Source organism: Zosterops lateralis, assembly GCF_965231275.1.
Source record: "Zosterops lateralis genome assembly, chromosome: 26".
NCBI classification, from domain to species: domain Eukaryota; kingdom Metazoa; phylum Chordata; class Aves; order Passeriformes; family Zosteropidae; genus Zosterops; species Zosterops lateralis.
Genome location: NC_139786.1, coordinates 1,970,597 through 1,996,905, shown reverse-complemented (window position 1 = coordinate 1,996,905; position 26,309 = coordinate 1,970,597). Strand labels below are relative to the sequence as shown.

Genomic DNA, 26,309 nt, shown 5'->3' with positions numbered 1-26,309 from the left:
ATAAATATGTCAGAGCCAAATCTCCTGCACCAAATGTATTCAGTACCTGTGATCCTGGTTTTCATCACTGCCAGCTCAGCATCATGTCATAATTCGCAGCAAGAAACACGAGATTTTGGGTTGTTGGGTTTTTTTTGATTTATTTTTTTTTTATGCAACAGCTCAAAAAACTGCGTGGAGTTACTGCCACAGAAATAATGGGGGAATTTAAACACCTCCTACAGACATATTGGATTTGAAAATTGAAACCAAAGGGAAGTTTGTTTATTTATTACAGCCAGTTTGTAAAGGAAATTTCTTGTATTTTTTACAAAATTCAGCAAGGCTTATTGCAAGGCTCAGCAATGAAGATCCTCCTGTGCATGTGTGTATTTGGGAATAAGAATTTAAAGTTGGACAGGTGAGTTCCTGCTCTTGGAGGCTTCAGGAGCACATTTATATCCCAGTTCTCAGAGAGGTAAAATCTCACCCCTCTCTACTTGATCAGTGCAACAAACAGGAATAACTCACTCCCAGGGGAGAAACACTTTTCACACACACAGAAATAATTTTGGACAAAAAATCTCCTAAATGTTCATCTCAGTAAAAAATGTGTGTGTTGTCTGTATGCCTCATACTTGGGGAAAGAAATAAAAATGTCACTTTTCAGGTACTTTTACACAATCCATTTTAAATCCAAGGTTCCATTCAGGGAAGTCTTTGAAATGAAGAGTGAACTCACTGCTCTGAACCTGAGGAGGAACCAGCTCGCTGAGGAAAATCCCATCAATGAGTGTTCTGAAGTGGATTTGTCACAGATGGAAGGAAACAAAGCAGTGAGATGTTTTCGTGCTCTATGACTTTATCTTCCTGTTGGGAAAGATGGGACAGGAAGGGCTTGTGGATATGATTGCCTGGTAGGAAATACTGGAGATGTAAAACCTGTGAGGGAAATAGAAATGAAGGGCAGCTTTGAGATGTGATCATGGCAGGGAGGAAGATGGTGAATAGCTGGAGATGGGTTGAAGGACAGAAAATAAAAGGACTCAAAAATGCAGCCCCTCTCCACCCTGCCAAGGCATCAGGGAAAAGGTGGATAAGAAAAGTCTCTTTAGAGTTTAGAATACAGGATGATGTGGTGATAGAGCAGTTCTCATGGGCTGCAGGCAAAGTCTGTAGGTTTTGTATCTTGTGCCGGTTGGTCACTGTAAATTAGAATATTCAACACAAAAGGAGATGGAATGGATTGTGACAAGGTCCTCTCACTCTTACTGTTCCCTCTCTCTTACCTCTCTTACCCCTCTTAGCATTTTTCCCTCCCTCACCTCACACCCTCTCTCTCTCTCTCTCTCTTTGGGGTTTCCTCCAGCCCAGGCTGTGGCTGAAGGCAAAGCCCTTTTTACCCACAACCCTTGCAATAAAACCACGTATTTCTAGAATATCTCAGCTCTGCAGAGTCCCTTCTCCCTGCCATCCATGGATGCTTGTACATCTCCCCACCATGTGGGGGGTTCTCAGGGGAGGGAAGCACACAGAGCTGCCCCAGAAACAAGCAGGTGTCCCCAACACCACAGGAGTTTCCTGGAGCTCAGGATACCTGAATTATTCTTTGCGACAGCAGCATCCAAGGGGAGGATTGCACAATTCCCATCTGCTCAGTTACAGCCGCTTTGATTCATCTCTGTGGATGCCAAACCCCTTTTTGAAAGAGTAAACGCATTATTTAAACATAAACAGTGCCACTCGCTCCAACAGAGCAAAATAAAGATGAAAATACCCTTTGCACCCTTTCAAGTCAAGTGGAATTGCTGCGGTGCTCTGTGTGGGTGCCTTGGGCAGCAGAGGATCACACAGCATCCCCCAGGCTGCCACACAAGGCTGCTTTTTGTCTTGGCTTTGAGTCATCCATTGATTTCCAGTGGGGGAATTAGCCTCCTGAAACCACAGAGAAGAGAAAATTCTGTGCTCTGGGATGTACAGCTCAGCCTGGGCAGAGGGAAAGGAAATCACTTGGGTTGAGGAGTAGGGCTGATGTTTTGGGGAGGTGGAATTGATTTTCCTCAGGAATGGCCAGTCTGGGGATTGGGTCTGATAAAACAACAGCCCAGGGAGTTCCTGAGGTGGGTTCTGCCCTCTCAGGGTCCTGTCCCAGCTGGTTTTGAGCACACAGGACTTAAAAATATTACAGAGAATCACAGAACAGAATCACAGACTGGTTTGGGCTGCAAAGGGATTTTAAACACACCAAGAGCTTCAAGAATGACAGAAAACAACATTCCAAATTGTGTCACGCCTTAGATTACAACATTCTCTGCTTATGTTTATTGACTATGTTTGTTTTTGTTTATAAAGTAATTTACTTGCTGTGTTTGACTGAGCCAAATGAGCATTAATTTATCTTTTCTCTGTGGAAGAGCTGCTTTAATGGCATCTGGTCACTGTGCAGTGAGAAGGCTGCACTGACTGCTGTTCTTACTGGAAATAATTAATTTAGTACATTTACTCCATTTTCTTTCCTAATAACTTTCCAGGCAACATTCCCTGTTTGTCCATTTTTCCTTGGATTCTGTGAGTAACTTTAATAAAAAGGGAATTCTCTAAATTTGTTTTGTTTGGCCCTTGCTGCACTTATAATCCTGCAAGCAAAGAGCTTTTCAAGACACAGAACCATTTGATTTTAGTGTGATCCATTTCCCCACTCTACAGAATTATGGAATTGTGGAATCCCAGAATGGTTTGTGTTGAAAGGGACCTTAAAGCCCATCCTGTTCCATCCCTGCCATGGGCATTAAACTGCAGGGGTGAGTCTTGTGCTGCACCTTTGGTGGGACCTTTAGCTGAGGATTGAAACCTTGAGCCAAGGTTCACGTGTGGGTAATCAAAACATGGAATTATAGAATCCCAGAATTACAGAGTCTGGGTTGGGTTGGAAGGACCTTAAAGGCCATTTCATTCCATCCCATCCCATCCCATCCCATCCCATCCCATCCCGCCCCTGCCATAGCAGGGACACCTTCCACTCTCCCAGGTTGTTCCAAGCCCCATCCAACGTGGCCTTGGACACTTCCAGGGATCCAGGGGCAGCCACAGCTGCTCTGGGAAATCCATCCCAGCCCCTCATCACCGTCACAGGAAGGAATTCCTGCCCAATATCCCATCCATCCCTGCCCTGTGGCAGTGGGATCCATTCCCTGTGTCCTCTCTCTCCATTCCTTGTTCCCAGTCCCTCTCCAGCTCTCCTGGAGCCCCTTTAGTCCCTGGCAGGGTCTCTGAGCTCTCCCTGGAGCCTTTTCCTCTCCAGGCTGAGCATTCCCATCTCTCCCAGCCTGGCTCCACCCTGGGATGAGCTGAGCCCAGTGCTCCAGCAGGGAATGCTGCTCCTGTGCTGCTCTCAGCCAGCCCTGGAGCTCTGCAGGAGAAACTCCTGAGCTCAGAGTGAGCTGAACCCATTTGTGCCACCTTTGGAGCCAAAGAGCTCCTGTGGCGGCCCCTGTGTGCAGGCAGAGCCCTGGGGATGTCACCAGTGTCCCAGCTGGGCTCAGGGCTGCTCCAGGCCAGCAGAGCAAAGCCAGCTGTGAGCTCTCCATGCAGGGAATTCCATGTGCTCCAAAGTGCTGCCACTCAGAGCTGTTCACGGGCCTGCAAAATGTCATTTCATCTTCCTGCCTCCTTCTCCCTGCCCCTCATGAATGGGGCTCTCTCCCTGTTCCCCTCAATGAAGGCTTTGTCTTGGCCTCCAACACTCAGCACAAGGTTTTTGATGATGAGAATGAAAAATGCTGAGTTTTCTCCTCTGGCTGCCAGCAGAAGAATATTAGATGGAGCTGAGGGATGGAAAACCATGGATAAATGTGGATAAAACCACTGGATTTTCCCTCCACGTGTGCCCCACCCAGAATGCTTTATAAATGTTAGTTATAATGATTATTTATAATCTTTGTGAAGATTATTTTGATAGATTTGTGTAAGATTTGAGGACTGTTCAGTGTCCTTTTGGATGCTTCAGACTCTTGTACTGCACACAAAGTGCATTTAACTGCCCTTGGTAATTCAGAGAAACTCAGGGAGAGAAACTCAAGGGGCTTGAGTAAATTTTCCTCTGAAATTTGTCTCAAAAGCATTTCCTGATAATAAGATAAATAACATGGGTGGCTGCTTTCAGTCCTCACTGATGTGCTCAGATGTTTAATTTCCTGTGAATATGGGCCCTGGAGATAATAAACACAGTGATAAGAGCCTTTCTCTTTATTATTTTTTAAACTTTCTGCTGTACTATGGATTCAGTCTGGGGGGCAGGGAAAGAACCTTTTGATGATGAATAATTGAAATGAAAACTCACAAATTCACTAAAGGAAGGGTCACTGTAAGAAGAAAGGGCTGTCTAAGCAATGGTTGTGTGTCTCTGACGTATTTTTATTAAGATAAGGGAGATATTTCTAGCAGAATACAAAGATTCTTTTCCATGGCAGAGGCATTGTTAGTACAGCAGGTGCCAGGATCCCTAAATGATGAAAACATGGGAATAGGTGGAAAAACAGAGTTTGGGCAGTGGTTGGCTGGAAGGAGATTATTGGATGGCTGAAATATGGGAGAAGAATCTCCAAAGAGGGAGCTCAGGGGAAAAGAAGAGCTTTAGATGTGAGGAAACTTTTATTTCCCCATAATCTCCAGCCTAATTGCAGAATGAATAATTTCTTGCACTCCTCTCTCCTGCCCAGATGTCACTGCAGATGGCAAAGCTTCTGCCGGAGAGAGCTTGGAAAAATGCACACCAGGACTGTGACCAGCCTGATTTAACTTCCAAACAAATAAAAGAATAAATGTTCCACACCTTCTCCCTTCAGCTGGAATTCAGGGTTCTCCAAAAAAAAAATCTTCTCACCCGTCATCATCATCCCAGCCCCTCACAGTAACTGAATAGGGGGAAACAAAATCATCTGCACTACCAGAAAGCTAAGAAATATTTTCTAAATTGTATCACAGTAGAACAAAAAGCTTCCTTGAGCTGTAGGGCCTAGGAGAAAGGAGGTTATATATGGCATTAATTTTCTATTCTCTAATGGAAACCATTGTCCGGCTTTGCCACGGCCGTGGTTTTCTAATGGTTGGGAGTAATTTGCCCAGATTAATGCTCTCTGTTCAATCCATTTAATGTCACTTAATTTCATAACACTACGGGCTTTATCAGTGGTCAAACTAACCCCTGCAAAACCCCAGCAGGCAAAAATGCCTGTCGAGTTTAGCTGTTGAGGCTGGATGGTGCTGCCTGGGTGAAAAATGGAGGAATTGTTTGGAGGGAAAAGGAGCATCAGAAAGCCACGGGGTCTGCCCGAATTCTTTGTCTTTCATCAGAAGTGTTCCGGGGTCACAGCTCGGCTTTATCTTCACGTTTATCACAATGTGGGGTTTGTGTTTGGGAGCTCTGTGAGAGTCCCCCAAGCCTGCAGTGCACAGATCATAAATCAGTGACCCAGCACAGCTCCTCACTTACTCTTTACCCAGTTGAATTCAGGATTATCACCTATTGCAGAGGTAAAAACTCAGATATTTTTATTTTGGAAGTGTCAGCCATGCAGGATCATCAAAAGCTGTTATGTTGGTTGGGTTTTTCCTCTTCACCTTTCTCTCCATATTTAGGAATATTTATTGTGAAATCTTTCCTCTCTGAGATGTTGCAGCATCCTAGTTCTGCCCCAGAACAGCAGCAAGAGCTCCCAGTCAGTCACTGTCCTGCCTTTGACACCCAACCTGCTCATTTTGAATGCTAAAATAACCTTTGAAGTTTAAGATTACCTTACATGACATTCAAAGCTGTTTTGACCCCTTTTTTCCTGAAGTTCATCATAGGAAGCACCAGTCAATGCCTTAATTGAAGAGAGGGGTTTTTTTTAATTGTGAACACGTTAAATGGGGTTTTAGTGTAAAAGACTTCTCAGAAATACCAGGATCTACTATTCTGCCTTGTCTCCCACCAAAAAATCACCCCAAAAGCAGCTGCAAAGCAACTTTTAACTGCACTTCCAGGTTTTCACCCAGTTTTAGTGGTTGTTGCTGAGGGTTGAGGGCTTTGCCAGGAGTTTCTGACTGAGATGTTGCTCTGATTGCTCTGGTTTAGTGATCACTGCAGGATTCACACTCCACGTTCAGCATTTTGGGAAATTATTAACTCCTGAAAGACACAACTCTGGAACTCAAATTCCCCTCCTCTCCTGAATTCTCACTCAGGTCCATGTTTTTCTCTGTGTCCCTGCACAGCCCTGGGAGGGGGAGATGCTGCCCGGGGTATCCACAGAGCAGCTCCTCAGCCTCACAGATTTCCTCTCCCAGCTCATTTCCCCTCACTCTCCCTTCCTCCTTTTCCTTCTTTTCTTCACTTCCCACCTGCTTTTTTTCCCCATTTCCCCTTCCTCTCCCAACTTGATTTCTTACTTCTGTCCTTGTTCCCTTCCCTTTGTCTCACTCTCATTTTTCCTGCCCATCCTTAAGAAACCTTTAGAAATGTTTGCAATTGCTGTCCCTCACTGTCCAGGGCTCATCTCTCTGTGCTCTGACTCAGGGCAGGGGTTGACACACAGCCAAACTTCTCAGGGAATTTCTCAGTTTTTGGAAAAAGCCGTGAGGAAATATATCCTCATGGGCAGAGTGTGATGGGATAATGGGGAATGGTTTTAAACTGAAGGAGTAGAGGTGTAGATGGGATTTGGGGAAGGAATTGTTCCCTGGGATGGTGGGGAGGCCCTGGAGCAGGGTGCCCAGAGAAGCTGTGGATGCCCCTGGATCTCTGGAAGTGTCCAAGGCCAGGCTGGAGCAGCCTGGGATGATGGAAAGTATCCCTGGCCATGGCAGGGGGTGGCACTGGATGGATTTTAAGGTCCCCTCCAAGCCCAACCATTCCAGGATTCCCTGATTTCTGTGGTTTTCCAGGCACTGCAGAGCCAGGTCAGAGTGGGAGCACAGACAGCACCAGCCTGGAATGGGGCAGGGTAACACCTCAAGGGTTTGTGGTGGTTACTCACCCACAGGGACGCTTTGAAATTGTAAAAACCCAAATGATTTTGAAAGAAAACTTGAGGAATTGGCATCTCTTGGCCAAAAGACCCTTTCCTATCTCCATCTACTGCCCTTCCTCCTTCATCAGCCACATTGCAACCATCCAACACACACCAGAGCTCATTTTGATCCCCTTTAGATCAGAAAGCACAAAACACTCCAAACTGATCCTTGCTGGAGCCTGGGGTGATTTTTCCCTTGTCTAAAGCCTGTGGCAAACACATTTCTCTGTGTGACCAGGATTTCTCTTGCCCACCCACCGAGAATGACCCGGCCAGAAGGTGCTGGGGGAAAAAGAGGAGGCTGAGACCACCCAGCAGTGGCTGCAGCAGCCTCAGGTCAGCCTGGGTGGCCCATTTGTTCCTCCCCAGCTTTTCTTCTGCCCTTTCTGATCCTTCCCAGTATGGACCAGTGTATGTTTGTGCTCCTGCAGGGAAGGGAGAGCCCTGGGAAGGGCAGGTGGGGCTGGACTCAGCTCAGAGCTGGGACAAACGTGGAAGGAGAAGGGAAGGAAGAACCTCTGATGGAACATGAGGTGGATTTCTGGGCAGGAGTGGCTCTTTTTGGAGAGGGTGTGGATGCAGTTGGGTTTGAGTTCACTCAGCCCAACCCGCTGGTGATGATTTCCTTATGCTCATTGTTTCTGGAGGAGAAGAAAAGGGTTTGTATTAAAAGAAAACCCAAATGTTTACGGTAAATTTCCTAAGCACGAAAGATGATGCAAGCAAAAAACATATTAAAAGAAAAAACCTCACCATGTAAAAACATCAAAACCCCACCAACCTCAACTCAAACACAAAGGAAGAGATGCAGAGCCTCCTCTACAACTGACAGCAAATTCAAAATTCTGATTCTGCCTGATGCAGCCCTGCACAGCCCTGGGATTTGGAGATGCTGCCTGGGGTATCCACAGAGCAGCTCCTCAGCCTCACAGATTTCTTCTCACAGTTCATTTCTCCTTATCTTCCTTTTCCTTCTTTTCTTCACTTTCCATTGTTTTTTTCCCTCTTCTCTTCCTCTCCTGACTTCATTTCTTACTTCTGTCCTTGTTCCTTTCCCTGTCTCACCCTCATTTTTCCTGCCCATCTTTTTTTTTCTCTCTCTCCTTTTCCCCCCATTTCTCTTTCCCCCTCTTCCTCCCCATTTTAAAAATTCACCTTCCCTTGTCCCATCACTCTCCTTGTTTCCTTTCTCCCTCCCCTTTCCTCCCTTTAAGCACCAATTCAGATGAGCACCAGCTCAATCCTGCCCCAAAACACCCAAAACATCCTCAAATCCCCCTCAGTGCTCCCAAAACTACTCTGAGACAGCCAGGTCAGGTTGGGAAGATCAAATTGTTGGTTTTGCAGGGTAAACCCTTGAGGAACAATCTGGAAGAGAAGCGCCGTGACCAGAATTGTTCATTTGAATTGTTCATTTCAGTGACATTTTTCCAAGGAGGTGTGTAAACACAGAAGGGGGAGCAAACAGGAAAGGAAGGAGCAAGAAGTGTTTGAGAGGAGAATCACTGCGTACCATCAGAGTTTTTGGTGATGGAATTTGTGCAGAGTCTTATGTGATGGAATTTGCACAATTAGAGTTTTTGGTGACGGAATTTCTACAATCAGAGTTTTTGGTGATGGAATTTGTACAATTCAGAGTTTTTAGTGATGGAATTTGTACAATCAGAGGTTCTGGTGATGGAATTTGTACAATTCAGAGGTTCTGGTGTCAGAGGTTTTGGTGTGGGAATTTGTATAATCAGGGGGTTTGGTGTCAGAATTTGTACAGTCAGAGTTTTTGGTGATGGAATTTGTACAATCAGGATTTTTGGTGATGGAATTTGTACAATCAGGGATTTTGGTGTGGGAATTTTTACAATTCAGAGGTTTTGGTGTGGGAATTTGTACAATCAGAGTTTTTGGTGACGGAATTTGTACAATCAGAAATTTTGGTGTGGGAATTTTTACTACTCAGAGGGTTTGGTGTGGGAATTTGTACGACCAGAGGTTTTAGTGACGGAATTTCTACAATCAGAGTTTTTGCTCCGTTTCAAACTTGACCGCCAGGACCCCGGGCCTTGCGCGCCCTCCCGTGGCCGGAGGCGGTACTGCAGCCCCCTGCCCGCCGCCGCTCTGCCGCCCCTCGGAGCGCTCGGCCGGGCTCCGCCACGTCCCGGCGGGAGGGGAGGGGACGCGGGGCCGCCACATTGTCCCCCAGTGCCCCCGTTATCTCCCGTTATCCCCCGGTGTCCCCCGTTGTCCCCCTGTCCCTCGGTGCGCCGGGCCCGCAGCTCCCGCTGGCCGCGCTCTGTCTCCCCCTGGTGGTTGGTGCTGGTAGCGCAGCTCCGACCTGCGCCCGCCGGTCCCGGTCCAGGAGCGCCGTTCTGAGCGTTTCTCACCATTTCTGAGCGTTTTTCGCCATTTCTGAGCGTTTCTCACCATTTCTGAGCGTTTTTCACCATTTCTGAGCGGTTTTCGCCATTTCTGAACGTTTTTCGCCATTTCTGAGCGTTTTTCACCATTTCTGAGCGTTTTTCACCATTTCTGAGCCTTTTTCACCATTTTTTCGCCTTTCTTTACCCTCCTTTGCCCTGATCTGCGCTATTTACACTTATTGGACCTTGCTCCTGCTCTTTACCTGTGTGTTTTAGGAGGAGCCAGCCCAGCCTTGCTGTGTTGCCCACGGGCAGAGCTGGGACATCGTGCTCATCGAAGGCAGGCTGGGTGTCCCTGGGTGTCCCTGGGTGTCCCCAGGTGTCCCCTGTTGTGTCTCCAAGGCCAGAGGTGGGAGGAGCAGCACTCTGCACCTCGCATTCCCCTTCTGTGATTAAAGGTGGGTGGAAGGGGAAAGCCCCAAAGGGTTTTTCTGCCGTCAGGACAAGAGAGAACATCTGCCAGGCTGCCCAAATTTGCTGGATCTGGGACACACTCAAAGCCTCCCCCGTGCTGTGGGGAGAGCTTGGGGACTCTCACAACATCCCCACAGCCTCAAACCCAGCCGGGCTGCCCCCAAAATGCCACAGTTGAAACGGCACCAAGTTTCCTCTGAAAGCACGTTCCCACCTGGAAATGCTGGGGAGAGGAATCAAAGGCACTTTGGAGACTCTCAGAGCTTTAAAAAGTGCTCTGCTGCCTTCAGCAGGTCCCTGCTTCACTCCCCAGGAGCACTGGGGGCTTGTCTGGGGTTTGCTACTCCCAGGGATGCTCTGGAAACCACCCCAGATACCCAAAAAAACTTGAGTGCCTTTGGAAATCTCATTCTCCTGCCTCTGCAGTTCTTTTGCAGAAAATCCTGCACCTGGGAATTCTGCAGGGTGTCCTGGAAGCTGCTCTGGTGCTCAGTTACACATTAAAAACTGTCAAAAAACAGTTCTGTGCAGAAGAAAAAAAAATATATATACCAAACTTGAGACCAATGTGTGGCGTACTCATTTTCATAATTACAGACAAATCTTTAAGTGATCATTTAAGGACACACTTCAGTCCTGTGGAAATAACACAGTTGCTCTTCACAGAATGGGTTTTGTCAGGAAATCCAAGCAAAGCTTTATGTATTTTATTAAAGCAAGTCAGCTGCAAATACAAACAAATATAATAAATACCTCAGCACTCCAAGATGCAGGATAATGAACCAGAGAGGGTTGTTTGGCAGCAACCAGAGGGGAGTGTTTGTCCTTGTGCTGGATACACTGTCTGCAAACTGGATACAGGGAAATTGTCTTGTAGACAAAACAAAACACAGAGAGGATGGTTAAGGCTGGAAAAGCCCTCAGAGATCAGAGTCCAAACATTCCTCAGCACGGTGTCCCCAATGCCACATCCACACGTCTTTTCAGAGGACAGAGGACTCCATCCCTGCCCTGGGCAGCTGTAAAGAAATTTTCCCTAAAATCGAACCCAAACCTCCCCTGGAGCAACCTGAGCCCGCTCTGCGCTGTCCCCTGGGCTCAGAGCCCTCCCTGCAGCGGCCCCGGAGTTTTCCTGCGGGATTCCTCCCCCTCCTGGCTGCTGCTGCGCGGGTTTTGGTGTCTCACGAGCAGCTTTTCCCTCGGGTTTGCCCCAGGACTGAACAAACACCCGAGGGCTCCTCTGCCCGGGCCAGGCTGTCAGGGAGGTGACACAGGAGGTGACACAGGAGGTGACACTGAGGGGTCAAGCGCGGTCCTGCTGGGCTCCAGCTGTGAGCGGGGCTGGAGGAGCCCCCGGTGCGGGCAGGGGGAGCCCCGGTGGGGGTTGTGGGGAGCTGAGGATAACGACCCGTCCTGTGCAGGGTTGGCTGGTGACGGACGGGCCGGTGCTGCCGGTACCGCAGTGAGTCAAGGCAGCAACGAGTTGCCATGACACCGAGGGAGAAGGGATGGGGACAGGGTGGGACGGGCGCTGCGGGCTCACCGGGAGGGCGGGGAGGGCCGGGCGCGGTGTCGGGGCCCGATCGCCCGGGGCTGTTCGGGGGCCGAGCGGCGCCATGTGGGACCCACGCGGGGCTCGGCGGCACTTCCGGGTTTGGCGGAAAAGACGGTGTCTCCGCAGGGTCAGAAAGCAGCGGAGCCTGGAGTCGCGTGCTCACGTGGAGCATGCCGGGAACTGGAGTCTTTCGTCTGCATGCTGCCGGCGGGATTCGCGATGCATGCCGGGAGATGTAGTCTTGCTGAATGGGCAATTACCGCATGCGCCGCTCTGGCTGGCGCCCCCCAGCGAGCGCAGTGGGTGCTGCAGGCGGAGCCCCCCGGCCCCCTCAGCGCCCCCGGCGGCGCCATCTTGGCTCGGGGTGGAGGCGGCGGCGGGAGAACCCGCCCGAAACCTTTTAACAAGAGGTTAAAATCCCTCTGCTCTGGAGCCAGGCTGGGAATGTTCCAGCTGGAGAATGAAAGGTTCCAGGGACCCCTGAGAGCCTAAAGGGGCTCCAAGAGAGCTGGAGAGTGACCTTGGACAGGGGCCTGGCATGACAGGTCAAGGGGAATGGCTTCCCATTGCCTGAGGGCAGGGACAGATGGGATGTTGTGGGAAAAATCCTTCCCTGTGAGGGCGGAGAGAAGCTGTGGCTGGCCCTGGATCTCTGAAAGTGTCCAAGGCCAGGCTGGACAGGGCTTGGAGCAGCCTGGGACAGTGAAATGTGTCCCTGTCCATGGCAGGGGGTTTGACAGGATGAACTTAAGGTCTCTTTCCACCCAAACCATTCTGGGATATTAAAACAAAACAAAACAAAACAAAACAAAAAAAAACAAACAAAAAAACAAAAAAAAACAAAACAAAACAAAACAAAAACAAACAAACAAAAAAAAACTCTCTGCTTATACACACAAAAGATTTTATTTATATATTTCATTTATTAATTTATTATACACAGTCAAAGAGGTGTTGGCACTCTGAGGAGAGAGAAACCAGCAAGCAGGAGGGTCAGTCAGAGCAATGCCACCATTCAGTGTCCCAGCTGTGCCCATCCAGACTGTGTTTGGGAGAGCAGGATGTGTCACCTCCTGCAGCCACCCATGGGGGCAGATGAAGCCCCTGCAGAGCTCCCTGTGAGCTGCTGCCTCCCCCAGCCCCAATATCCCCCCCAGGTGCCAGAGCCGGGGGCACCCACCGAGAGAGATGCGCCGTCGGAAGAAGAGCTGTCCCCGGATGATGTCCTCGTCCTGCTCGAAAGGCACATCCCCACAGACCATGTTGTAGAGCAGGACACCCAGGGAGGGACCAGATGGTGGCTGTGGTAGGGGTGGAATGAAGTGGATTCACTCTGGGGGGCTGTACACCCGTGTTCCGCAGGACACAGGAGCTCATCAGACCCTCTCCTGGGCATCCCTGGGGGTCCAGGAGCTACTCAAGGCCACATGGCAGGACCTGCTGCCTTCCCTCCTGTCCTTCAGTCTTGGTTACAAACTCTGGCATGTGAAATGAAGCTCCTCACAGTGCTGGGAAAGGGCAATGCAATCCCAGGAAAGGCCTGGACTTTACATGCAAGGAAAAACCCACCCACGGGTGGGAAAGAACCTGTGTTTATCCTTCCCTTCACTGGGCAAAAAAAGCCAGTCGTGAACTACAATAAACAAGAGGAGAGGAGCAACCCAAGCCCTTTGTGCCTGCAGGTAAAAACCAGACAGAGCCCAGGTTCTGAAGCCACTTCTGTTGTCCCTTCAAGAGTGTTTTTGTCACTCCAGCCCCCACTGGAGCCAGCGTAGGTGACTGTCAGCAGAGCCAGGAGCTCCTGTTTCACAACATCCATCTCTTGCCAAACAGCAACTTGGCAGTGGATGAAGAATTAATGCCATTGCCCCCAGCCAAAGGGGAACCTCCAGAGCATGGTGGCCTTACCTGCACTTTGGGTCTAGAGGAATGTGCCACACAGCTGAATTCAACCACAGAATTATTTAGGCTGGAAAAGACCTCTGAGATCACCCAGTCTGACCTTTGGCTGTTCCCCACCTCGACAACTAGAGCAGAGCACTGACTCCAGTCCCTTATTGAACACAATGTTCACCTTGCCCGTGGCCAGGTCAACCAAGCCCTAAGAGAGAACAAACCTTTCAGGACACGGGAGGGCTGGAAGCACTTTTTAAAAAATGAAAACAATATTAAAAATTAGAGGATTTTCGCTTGTTTGGGGAGGCTGAGACTGACAGCAGAGGGCGGCACTGGCTCAGCACCGGCACAGGCACCTGCCGGCTTTCCCCGAGCCCGCGCTTTTTTTACTCCTTCCCTCTCCATCACCCCCTCCAGGGTACGGGGAGATATTTCGGGGTACAGAGCCAGCCCTGGGTCTCTGACAACAAGCCCAGCATCTCCAGCAGCTTTCGATTCTGAACGAGAATGAAACTCGAGAGAGAAGAATCAGTTCCTTTTCCCATGCCGAAGCTGAAGCAGAGAAAAGAAACTTCAGAGCTGGTAAAATAACACATTTAGGGTGCCCAGCTGCAGGGAGAGCACTGCCCTCCTGCTCAGAGGGGCTGTGGTGGATTAGCAAAGTTTCCAGGAAGGAGCTGGGTGGAGACGCCGCTCCTTCCACCCGGAGTTCAAAACCCCTGGGATATTTATCATCCATAACACATCCAACAATGTTATCACAAATCGCCTCATCCCGTAACTCGGCTGCAAACTCTGGGAAATGGGAACCATTCCCCGAACGAGAGTGGGGGCTGAGCACGGACACTCCGTCCATCTGTCCCAGAGTCACTTTTAGTATCTGTGAATTCCTGCAAAGCTCCTTTGGGTCCTGCTGTCCTTCCAGGCAGGCTGTGCTCTGCCTTTGCTCTTCCTCCCCCTCCCTGAGGGCTGGATCCTTCCTGGAGTTTCCCCTCCCGCTTTTCCATGGCGATTCGCACATCATCATCTTCTCCTGCTCCACGAATTGGTTTTATCGAGGTTTTGTTTGGAAACACCCCGCTGGAGCAACAGATGAGTGACCCCTCCGCCCCGGGGAGGGTGGGGGGCTCATTGTCTGCTCTGCTCACATCCTGCTCTGCTCCCAAAAGGTGAGAAAACCCACCCGGAGGGTGAAATCCAAGTCTTTGCCATTCACATTTGCACCTTGATTAAGTCAGGCCTTGATTAACAGGGCAGGAGCCAAATCTGTGTGCTTTGGTGGGATCTACAAACACCTGGGCATGTGTGTGTGCACCCCTGTGAGTGTGAGCACTCTCCAGGGAGTAAATCTACTCCACGGAGTAGCCTGGCACTGAGGCTGGGGCTGCCAGAGCTTGGCAGAGCGCGGCTGGATCCCCTTGGGGCTGCTGCTGATGCTCAGGGCCCCAGCTCCTGCCTGCCCATTTCAGGGAGAGAGATGGAGAATTTTGGGTGACCTGAAGTGACATTTTGCCGCTTTTTGTTTCCCTCACAGCTTTTCTCAGAGGGTGAGATCTCCTTCCCGACACCCGCTCGCCCCTCGAATTCACACGCGTGCCTTTGTGGTATTTGAGGGCCGCTGAAGTGGCTGTTGCAGTTTGTAACAGGAGCTGTTGTTTCATTTTTGGGGTTGCTTAACCCCCTCCTAACTGTAATAAACCCAGTGAGTAAGGGCAGAAAAATATTACCCTGGAGGTAGGGGACCAAAAGCTTGGAAAGGGATGAAAGAAACACTCCCATTACAGCTTTCAAAATGTTTCTCTAGCTGAAGCTGCTAAATTTGACTCAGCTTTACACACTGGAAAGGTTTTGCGGTTGGTTTGGGTTTTTTTATGGTGAATAAAGTGTTTTTTCCTCTTTAAAACCCCCACCAACTCGCAGGGTGAGTGATGCAGTTTCAATGTGTCACGGAGGCAGGATTTGTGCAGATCTGCCCTTGGCACAGTCACTGTAAAACCCAAAACATGAGACTCTGGTCTTGGGAGGGACTTCAGGTGCCTGAAACCAGCACCTGGTCCCCCTTGCTGTCCCAGCAGAGTGGGGAAATGTCACGGGAGGCCTGGGAAGGGACAAGTTTCACCCTGGTTTCACACTGAGAGGGGGCAGGGCTTTGGTGTCCTGCAGGATTCAATCCCCTGCCCAGGGGACGTGGGGACATCGAGGGATTAAAGCTTTGAGCTTCACAGCAAATCTCAGCCTGAGGAAAGAGGGCAAGGGAAAGCAGGTGAGCTCAAGCTCCACCACAAAAGATCTCCAGCGAGTTGGGTCACTGTGCCTCAGTTTCCCCACATGGAGATGATGCTATTGCCACACAGGCCGCTGGCAAAGCGCTCAGAGACTGATTTCCACAAGGGTTCATTCCCGGGGAGCTGGAGCCGTGGGACACATGGTTTGCTGATAATTCACCTCGACCTAAGGCAGGAGTCGAAAATAGCTCCTGTGACTCACTGTGCCAAGAAGGCCAAAGGGTTTCAGACAGTGCCTCGGGGGCAGCTGGATGTTTTCCTCAGGATAGGGAGGTGGTGAGGTGCCACCTCCGAGTTTCTGGCTCTTCAGGTCCCTGTGGTGAGCCCGGCCCCTGTTCCCCAGGTGCCTTTTCTCCTCGGTGCTCGTCTGCCTTTCTCCAGCTGTGGCAGAAGTTTGGCTGTTGCTCATCTCCCATTCCCAGAAAGGGATGTGTAAAACATAAATCTCCCTTTTGCTGTGGCTCCAGGCTCCCCTGGCTGGTCCTTCCTGCAGCACCAAGCACTTTAGCAGGGGATGTCTGTGTACAGAAAGGCACAGGTGTGATGAGTGCTGGGCCTCTGAAAGACCTCAGTCATCCGTGGGATTCCAGTGCTCCCAGAACTGGAGTTCCAACAGACTGAAATCTCCTCCTAGTCCTGCTTCATTGTTTATTATTCTTTTTTTCAAATTTCTGCATTTTGTGGGTGCTTTGCCTCTGACATAGGGAAGCAAGAAAAATTTGTGAAAGGGAGGTGGGAGAGCAAGTGCTGCCTCTGAGTCACCTCTCAATTGATAAATCCTGTATTTTTATCCTCTCCTGTCATATTTGATGGCCTCAAACATCCCCTCAGTGAGGAAAAGTGGGGTGTGAAAAGGGCACTTCTTTCCCCCAGGCCTTGAGTGCAACGATGCTGATGGGCAGCCTGGAGGGGAGAACAGGCAACTGACGCTGGAACTGCCCACCTTTGGTGTCCCATCACATCTGCCATGATCCTTTCCCTGTGGCAGAGACCTGGGACACAAATCTGGTGTCTCTTGTCCTTGTGAAGGTGTTACTCCTCAGAAAAGTTGGTGCTCAGGGAATCAAACATGCACTGACCGTTTTCTAGAGGCTTGGGACACAAATCTGGTAGAACTCAGACTTGTGGATGTATTAATGCTGAGGAATGTTGATGCACTTGGGGATCAAACACACACCAATCCAACACCAATCCCCTGGACCAGCGGGATCTTGCTGGGGACACTGTCCCGCGCCTGCAGCACAAGCCTGGGGGTGACAAAATCACCAGCCACAGGCGGAAGCCAAGGGACTATCAGCACCCAGCTCCACATGAGGACCTGCTCAGCCTTTCTGCTCAGTTTTCTAAGAAACACCGCAACAGTCGCGGGCGCTTACGGGAAGGGTGGGCCGGGCTCAGCCCGCGGCGAGGCCGCGATAGTGTTTTGGTGGTGCTGGGGGGGACAGTGGCCATGGGGCTCCAGGGGAGAGCAGGAGGTGTGGTGGGGATGTTTGTGTTCGTGTAAGAGCAGCTTCCTGGATGGTCTTGAGGGGAAAAGAGAGAGACAAGGGTAGATTCAAACCACAGCTCAAAATAGGCCTAAACTTAGACGGCGTTTGGAGCTGCGCTTCCTGCTTCAAGCAGCCCCAAGGAGATGAAAGATGCAGCTGAGTGAAATATAAAAAAAACCAAGAAAACAAACCCCAAGAAAAAGGAAAAAAAGCAAAACAAACAAACCAATTTAACACTTCCTTCACCAAGGCAAAGACACAGATGATAACCAGGTCACTCCACAAGGCTGGGATGTGGCTCCAGGACCCCTCATTCTCTCCTAGCAGCCTTATGGCTTGGAAAGCAGGACAGGAGAGCCCAGGGTGAAGGGGACTGCTCACTGGACATGGGGAGGGTCCTGTTGTGTCAGATCTGGTCTGGGGACTTGCAAAGTCACCTATAGAAAGGGAAAGCTGTCCCTTCCCTGGAGCAGACACAGCCCTGTGCACAGAGCAGCTGCTCCAGGAGGTCACGCAGAAAAACAGGGCTCCAAAATTCAACACATGTAAACTAATTTAAAAAAAAAAAAAAAAAAAAAAAAAAAGCCACCCAAACCAAGATAAGAAAACACACAAACAAACAACCCTGAAGCGCCGCAGAGCTGGAAATGGGGTTTGACAGTTTGGAGGGTAAAAAAAACTCGACCGCTGGTGACTGATAGCGACCGACTTCTCGTAATCCGAAGATCAGCTTCCTCTGCTCCTCTGCGTTGGCCGAGCTGGAGGTGGGGACAGCCCGCTGGCAGCTTCCTGCACCCACCAGCCCCCGGCATGCAACACCCAACGGAGCCGGAGCAACAGGATCTGCCTTACCAAAATTGAATTTGGCCGACAACATCCGGCGTTCGTTTCGTAAGGGCGCTTTGATGTTTGTTTACTCGCCAGCTCCAGCACATGCTCCGCACCAGCCTGCGGATGAATGGGAACGAAAAAGGGCTCAGCACCTCTTTGATCTCACCCAGGAGAGCTGCCAGGAGCAGTCAGCTCTGGAAACACCCCGTGGAGGGATGGATCCGGCTGTCCTCGTGGTGCTTTTGACTGGCCGGTCCCAGTTCGTGTTGGGCTGGGATCTTTGGAGCCAAGTCTGGTCCCTGGAGTAGCCGTGGTGTGGTCACTGGTACCCCACAACTCACAGCACATCCTCCATCCTGCCCCACAACAAATGAATGTCTCCATCACATCAAGTGTTTTGTTTTTATTTAAAACCGCATAAAAAAAATAAGATTTCTCAATTCCCCTGTACAATATCAACTATTAACAAAACCTGCCGGCTACACACTTGGTTACAGGTACAGACTGGACAGTGCAGACAGCCCGGGCCAGCTCCCCCCTCCCCAGCCCCCAAAAACAAGAGACACCCGTGGAGAAAACCCAAATTTATCTGCAAACTGAGATCTGCACGTGGCAAGGAAAGAACAGCACCCAGAACTATGTACAGGGACAGCTGGGGAGAAGCAGCCACCCCACACCTCCACCAGACATCCAACAGAAACACCAGAAACACGACGGGCCTGGGGATGGACACAGGACGGAGACAGAGGGAAAACCCGAATGGAAAACCGGGGGATCAGCAGCTGTAGAAGCAAGGCATGGGCTGGAAACCCACATGAATTATAAATAAATAAATAAGTTATCCTAGCGCCTAGAACTCTTCTTTTAAAAAAACAAACAAACAAACAAATTCATGGTAATAAATTAAAAAAAAAACAACAACTTGGAAATGAGAAAAAAAAGGCAAAATGTTATCACTATTCACAACTGTACATCAAGCTTTGCTCCTGTAGAACTATGTACACATTTACAGCTGTTAGTTTGCATTGTTTGTGCATTTGTGAGGGCACAGAGAAGCAAAGAACCCCAGAAAACCCATGTGGGATGGAGGCACAGGAGGCGAGGCATAACCCACTTGGTTCCCAAACATCTTCTGACCTATTTCCTTTTTGAAAAGGGAAAAGGAATTATAGGCCCAGGCGAGTCACAGAAAAGCAGCACTGTAGGAAGAGTCAATTCTTTCCTGCAGCACAGCTCAGATCAAACAGAAGGCACACGAGCATGGGGACAGCGAGAATGGACAGTGAGAAGGGACAGCCACTTGGCCACAGGCCCTGCCCTCCCCACAGTTTTCCCCCATTGAAGCTTTTCTTGCAATCAGGTCTCCAGTCCTCTCGCCATCCAATTCAGCAGGTCAAGGTGACACTTGAGAGCCTCCAAAACCAGTCCAAAAAACATTACTGGTAAAATCTCAGAAGAGACCAGGTCATTCAGATGGAGTCCAGGACAGCTGGCTTGGATGGTGGCTACCAGAACTTGGAAGAGCAGGTCCCCAGCCCAGCTCTAGGAAAAGATATGCACGTTCCCATCAGAGAACATCTCAGTATCCCTGCTCAGTGCTGTGGTCAAGATGAAAAAAAGTCTGGTTTTCTTTGCTTCTTATGACCAGGAGCTGCATGAAGCTGTTACTTGTCAGGCTCCTGGATCAAACTGTGCAGGTGGATCTCAGCTGGTTCCAGGTGAATGTCCTGCAGCCAAGAATGGTTGAAGATGTCTTCCAACGACGGCCTGTCCGAGGGGCGCATGGACAAACACCACTTGATGAGGTGTTGGCACTCTGGGGAGAGAAAAACCAGCAAGCAGGGGTCAGTCAGAGCAGGGGTCAGTCAGAGCAGGGGTCAGTCAGAGCAGGTTCCTGTCCACCATTCAGTGTCCCAGACTGTGTTTGGGAGAGCAGGATGTGTCACCTCCTGCAGCCACCCATGGGGGCAGATGAAGCCCCTGCAGAGCTCCCTGTGAGCTGCTGCCTCCCCCAGCCCCAATATCCCCCCCAGGTACCAGAGCCGGGGGCACCCACCGAGAGAGATGCGCCGTCGGAAGAAGAGCTGTCCCCGGATGATGTCCTCGTCCTGCTCGAAGGGGACATCCCCACAGACCATGTTGTAGAGCAGGACACCCAGGGACCAGATGGTGGCCGAGTGGCCGTGGTAGCGGTGGAAGCGGATCCACTCCGGGGGGCTGTACACCCGCGTTCCTGCAGGACACACAGGAGCTCGTCAGCCCCGAGAGCATCCCCTGGGCGCCGCTGGCACCCGCCGTGACCCGCCCGCCTCCCCGCCAGCACGTGACTGTTGTTTACAAACTTTGGGTTGTAAAAGGAAGGCGCCGGTGCCAGAAGAGGGCAGCAGGGCCCGGGGAAGGCCCGGCCGTTACCAGCGAGGAAAAAAAAAAAATCCACCCACGGGTGGGGGGAAAAATACCACGCCTTTCCCCGACCCACACCGCGTAATGGTAAAAAAATATAAAACTATAAACTAAGGCAAACAAGAGGAGAGGAGTAGCCCCAGCCTTTCCGCACCTGCAAACAGAACCGGCCGGTGCTTGGGTTTTGCAAAGCCTCCCCCCGCTCTGCTCTCCCTCTCCCCGGGGTGTTTGTCACGCTGGCTGCCCCCGCCCCAGCCCGAGCCAGGCGGGGTGAGGAGGCTGTCAGCAGGGCCGGGAGCCGGCTCCCGTTTCACAACATCCTCCCCGTGCCAAACAGCAACTTGGCAGCGCCTGCAGAATTCATGCCGTCCTCCCCCCTCTCCGCCTCGGGGAAACCTCCGGAGCCCGGCCCGGCGGGGCAATGCCCGGCCCCGGGAGTGTCACCGGCCCCGGGAGTGTCACCGGCCCCGGGAGTGTCGCCCGGCTGTGGGCTCACCGTCAAACTGCGTGTAGAGCGTGTCCTTGAGGAAGGTGCCGGAGCCGAAGTCGATCAGCTTGAGCTCACCCGTGGCCAGGTCCAGCAGGATGTTCTCGTCCTTGATGTCGCGGTGCAGGACGCCGCAGTTGTTGCAGTGCCGCACGGCCTCCAGCACCTGGCGGAACAGCCCCCGCGCCATCTCCTCCGGCAGGAACCCCCGCTCCGTGATGAAGTCAAAAAGATCCTGCGACGGCTCCGGACGCTCCATCACCACCACGAAGCTGTCCGGGAGCTCGAACCAGTCGAGGAGCTGGATGACGCCGTGGAAGCCGGAGCCCACCTTGTTCAGAAGGACGATCTCCAGAGGCACACGGCTGCCGCTGGGCTGCGGGGGGACCACGCTGCCATCAGCGGGGCTGAGCTCCCCTCGCCCGTGGCGAGCTCTGGTGTCCCCCTGCCCATATAATCGGTGCTGGGCATCCCCCCGCGTGCAGGGGACGCTCCGGTGTTTCCCCGCCCGCTCCCACCGCTCCTGGGCATTCCGGTGTCCTCCTGCCCTCCCCCATCGGCATTCCCCGGCCCGGCGTGACCCCACAGCCGCTCCCCCCGCGCTGTCCCGGTTTCCACCTTCCCGCGTTCTCGCCTCATCCCCGCCCGTCACGCCCCGGCTTCCCCCGCCGGCCCCGCTCACTCACCAGCTCTCCCCACTGCGAGATGCGGTCCCGGGCCACGCGTTTAATCGCCACCTGCGAGCCAAGAGGAGCGGCGGGATGAGCCCGGCGCCCGCCCCGCCGAGCCCCCTCCTCCTCCTCCTCTTCTCCGCCCGCCGCCGGCCCCGCCACTTACCGGGGCGCCGTCCGAGAGGCGGATCCCCGAGTAAACGCTGCCGAAGCCGCCGCTCCCCAGCAACGGGCCCACCCGGTACAGCTGCTCCAGCGGCTCCTTCTCCTTCCCTGTGGACGAGACCCGCCCGTCAGCGCTCCGCCCGCTGCCCCGGCCGGCCCTGAGCCGGGCACGGGCACCCCCAGGCCGGGCGGTCCCTAACCTGGCTGTAGCTTGGCGGGGTGCAGCTCCCCGGCGGTCCCGGAGCGGAGATGCGCCAGCGAGGTGATTTTGGAGAGCAGCATCCCGGTGGCGGCGGCGGTGGGGAGAGGCCGGTGGTGGCACCTGCGGGCTGGGGCGCCGGGCAGGGCTGTGAGGGCTGTGAGGGCTGTGAGGGCGGGCAGGGCTGGGCAGGGCTGGCTGTGAGGGCGGGCGGGGGGGAGCGCGCGCCAGCGGCCGCTCCGCGCGAGGCCCGGCCGCGTGTGGCGCGCGGCCCCTGCCGGCCCCGCCAGCCGCAGGGGCCGGGGGCGTGGCCTGACGCCCCAAAGGGGCGGGGTTACGCTGTTGAGACACGCCCCCTTTGTAACCCGTCGGCCAATGGGGAGAGGGCGCGGCGGCGGCGCGCGCGGGTCGCGGGACCCCCCGATGGAGCCGCCGCTCTGCCCCTTCCCATCCTCCCCCCCCAACATCAGTGTCACCCCCGTGTTGCCTCATCACCGGCCAACCCTGCCTGAACTTTTCCCCTTTCCAGTAAAAGTGGCCATGTGGCCGTTTCCAGCTGGGGATTCTTGTCTAACATCCCTTTTTTTTTTTTTTTTTTTTTTTTTTTTTTAAGTTTTTTGGGGTTTTTTTTAAGTGTTTTTTTTTTTTTTTTTTTTTTTTTTTTTTTTTTTTTTTTTCCCGGTCTTCGTTTTTCCTCAGAAGTCGCTGGCTGAGATGCCTCCCCGAGTTCCAGAGATAAGATAAATAATTGACTGGATGGAGATCTCTGATTACTCACTCTATTAGCATTTGGAGCAAAGAGCTCCAGCCACTGGGAGCTGAATTATTCCAGACAAAGCCCATCTGGGCTCCTGCTCCTAAGCAAGACCGAGGAGTTCCTGGCATCCCACACATACTTGTGGGATGAATTGCTTGAAAACGAATGGGGTTTACTGGAAATGCTGGTGAGATCCTATCCCCTTTAGTGTTAAGAAAAAGGATTAAATACAACCAAGATTCACCCACCCCCCCAAACTGGGGTTTGGAGCTGCGGCCCAGCCTTTGCACCGGGAAGGACTCGCCACCACTGCTGCTGCTTTTAGAATTACCCAGAATGTGACACATCCTCTTTCAAGGCCTGAGACAACCAAAAACTGGAAAAATCTACCTTCCGTTTTACCCAGAAAGTGACATTTTTATTTAGGGAAAAAAGCGTGGAGAATCTGACACAGCGCCTTCCGTTCCTCTTTATTTAAAATATATAATAGTTAAAAATATTTTTTTAATATATTGTCGCAATTTGATGTGATGCAAGCTGAGAGTGGGGCAGAGGGGCAGGCAGCGCCTTTCTCCTGCTTTATTCCCACCCGACGCCTATTTGGGCATATTTGGGCCAACTGGTTCTGCCAGTCGCTGCTCAGCCCTGGGATGAGGTGACTTAGCATTTAGCCCCGAACTCATTATCAAATTCTTTGCCAGGATGATGAAAGGCACCGAAGGGGCTGCCCTGGAAACCTGTTGACAAACAGAGCTCGCCTGGAGCCGGCCGGGCTTTTTTTTTTTTTTTTTTTTTTTTTCCCGGGGGCTGCCTGTCCCTGACTCCTCGGGAGAAGCAGCTCTGCCCAAACCTGCTCATTAGCGTCGGGAGGGAGCAGCGTGTCTTGTAAGCGGGATGATGATCTGGGGCCAAAATCATCCTCGTGCGTAAACCTGCCCAGCTGCTCCTTTGGGCCGGCACTGAGTCAGCGGCCGCCTCTTCCTGCGGGATGCTGGGCTTGGGTCTCCTCTGGATTGGGGAAAAACCCACCTGGGAGAGGAGGGGAGTTCACTGGAGTCAGCGGCCGCCTCTTCCTGCTGGATGCTGGGCTTGGGTTCCCTCTGGATTGGGGAAAAACCCACCTGGGAGAGGAGGGGAGTTCACTGCTCCTGTCCTGAGTGTGGAGCTGGGGCAGCCGCACTGCCCGGCCATGCCCATCTCTTCTTTCCACATTAACCCATCCAAAGTGACCCCAAACCAGGGTTAGGAGTCACCTTTTCCCCTCAGCCCGTTCCACACGCTCACCTTTCCCCTGCCAGCTCGGGATATGTCAGACATTCGAACTAAAACGAAATAAATCCCATCCTGTTGCTCTCACCCACCCTAGGGATCACTTATATCCCCAATCCTCTTCCCTTAGGATGGAAGGCGCTCAGGATGGTGGGTGCAGAAGAGCAGCCCGCATCCACAAAAACTCCCTGCCCTTGCATGGACACAGGGATGTCCTGCCTTCTCCATCCCTGGAGCAGCCCCAGTTCTTGCCCTGAGCCCTCGGGGAGCAGTTTGCAGCCCGGAGGAGGCTCCACTGGGCTTGCAAAGAGGAAAAAACCCACCCAGGACCATGCCCGGAGAGAAACAGGACCCTGGGGTGGCACATGGAGCTGATGGCAGGTCTGGGGGAGAGGAGCTCCCAGCAGACATCAAAAGATCAGTTCTGAGCCCAGCAAACAATCCCGGCAGCTTTCAGGCTCTTCAGCGGCATTCCAGTCTAACCGGGGCTGCCTTGCATGATAATCAGGCTTAATTACTGCTTTATCGCTTGATTGCTGTGCTGGGCCCTTGGAGCTGCAGTGTTGCTTTCGCAGTTTACTTTTTGTATTTCCTCCCCCTCGCCTTCCCTGCCAGCACAATTAGCAAATAGGTGAGAACGGGGAGGGCCGGGGCGATGCCCAGCGGGGAGAAAGAGGCGATTTTGCTCCCCAGGAACGCTTGGGGTGAGGGGGTTACAATTCAGGTTTCCACACCGATGTCCTGGAACAAAACCAGCGAAGGTCAAAGGCACGCAGAGAGCCCCAGGAGCATCCCCGGCCAGAGGAGGGGAGGGATGGGGAGGATACAGGGCCATTAACGCCGTGACACACCAGGGCTGTGGTTTTTCCACCAGCAGCTTTGAGTCATTGCGTGACCTTGGCTGAGTGTGCCCGTGGCTCCCTGGGCTCGGTGGCCCCGCGGAACCGGCCGGCCCAGGGCGTGGGGCCAAGAGCGGCCAGACCTGCAGCTCCCCGGGGGAAAGCCCCAAACCTTCCTCAGCTCTTCCCGATGCTCTGACGGGGCACTCAGCCCTCTCCACTTCCCCTGATAGAACCTGAAAAAAGGGATTTGAGGCATCTCAGCGATGAGAGGAGGGCACAAAACCCTTTGCCCACCCAAGGTTTGTCCCAGCCTGGAGAGGGGAAGGGAAGATGCTCCCACCTACACTCAGTGAGCAATCCCCAGCAATTGTGTGTGCCACATCTGGGACACCCCCAGTGCCTCATCACCTCCTGAAAGTCACCTCTGCAGCCACAACAAGGTGCTCTGGGGTCTCACATTTGGAAATGCAGTGAAGTGTGTCTGTTCCTCAGTGTTTTGGCTGTGCAGGGGAGGGACATCCCTGCAGGATGGGACCAATCTCGGGGTGCACAAGAGAGAGGAGGGCTGGGACCTCTGTGGGTTTGTATCATGAATTTTGGGAGCCAGTGAAACCACAGGGCGCTGGTTGGGTGCTGCTTTCCCTCCTCATCCTCATGGTCTCCCTAGACCCAGCTGGGACCACAAGGCAGCAGTGACAGTTTGGGACCCAGACCCCATATCCTGGGGCTGGAATCACAAAGGTCCTGTCTGAAGTGCTGCAGAACCCCTAAACCCCTCAGCCATCACCCAGCACTTTGGGTGCAAATTTTTTGCCACTTTTGTGTTTAGGAGAGTGATGGGACCTCAGATGCTGAGACTTATCCTGGTCCCCCAGCAGGAGCAGCCATGGGGAGATTTCTTCTTAATAATTGTAGATTTTTTTTTTTGTGTGTGTGTGTTGGCTTTTTCGCGGGCTTTTTGGGGCGAGGTGTGCGAGGAGGCGGCAGCATGGCTAATCTGCTTTGTGAATAGAGCCTCACGGGGGGCGGCCGAGGGGATCGGGGAGGTGGAAGGAGCCGCATATTTGGGATTCCATCATCTGGGTGGGCTCCTTCTCCCCAGACTCTCAGGATGTGGGAAATGGAAGATGAAAGGAGCTGCATTTCCAGGCTCTCGGGTTACAATGTCTAAAGCAGAAAAGGGTGGTTGGGGAAAGAAAGAGAGAAGAAAAAAAAAAAAAAAAAAAGGAAAAAAAAAAAAAAAAAAGAGCGGGAGAGGGGGGAGTGGGATGCTACAGGGAAACCTGGGTTGGGAAATGGCCCGGGAAGGTTGGGGCAGGGAAGGGGGCGGCTGGGGCCGAGCCGCTCGTGTTTCACATCACGTCAGGGCTGAGGAATTTCCTCTGCTCTGGGGGTGCCTCGCAGAGAAAAAGGGGGAGGCTTTAAGGTTAGCCGGGGATGAATAATAGCCAAGAGAGGGATTAGAAGTGTTACCCAGGGGCTGCTGTTTACAAGCAAACCCTCCTACCGAGAGCAACAGGGGAAAGTGGGATGCATTGGGGTGATGGTGGGGATGCCATGAGCCACCCACAGCCCTTCCCCGAGGGCACAGCAGGGTGAG

General features: G+C 52.2%; 1 protein-coding gene across 2 annotated transcripts; it reads right to left on the bottom strand.

The window, feature by feature from the left end:
* Nucleotides 1-18,304: 18,304 nt before the first annotated feature.
* PIM1 (Pim-1 proto-oncogene, serine/threonine kinase) lies at nucleotides 18,305-22,545 on the bottom strand. Of its 2 annotated transcripts, XM_083878480.1 has the most exons (6): nucleotides 21,843-22,545; nucleotides 21,644-21,750; nucleotides 21,493-21,543; nucleotides 20,816-21,182; nucleotides 19,973-20,149; nucleotides 18,305-19,732 (listed from the first exon to the last, which is right to left on the bottom strand). In XM_083878480.1, exons 1-6 carry the CDS (start codon nucleotides 22,306-22,308, stop codon nucleotides 19,581-19,583), a joined length of 1,320 nt encoding a protein of 439 aa, XP_083734606.1. In that variant the 5' UTR covers nucleotides 22,309-22,545; the 3' UTR covers nucleotides 18,305-19,580. The 2 variants fall into 2 exon arrangements, with proteins under 2 accessions (XP_083734606.1, XP_083734605.1); XM_083878479.1 differs by having other exon boundaries at nucleotides 21,644-22,545.
* Between the last annotated feature and the right edge of the window lie 3,764 nt (nucleotides 22,546-26,309).

Coding starts and splice junctions, on each gene's coding strand:
- PIM1 (XM_083878479.1), bottom strand. CDS start 22,333: ATGAGGCAACACGGGGGTGACACTGATGTTGGGGGGGGAGGATGGGAA. Junction 21,544..21,643: donor GCCTCTCGGACGGCGCCCCG/GTAAGTGGCGGG, acceptor CTTGGCTCGCAG/GTGGCGATTAAACGCGTGGC. Junction 21,183..21,492: donor TCTCGCAGTGGGGAGAGCTG/GTGAGTGAGCGG, acceptor GTCCCCCCGCAG/CCCAGCGGCAGCCGTGTGCC.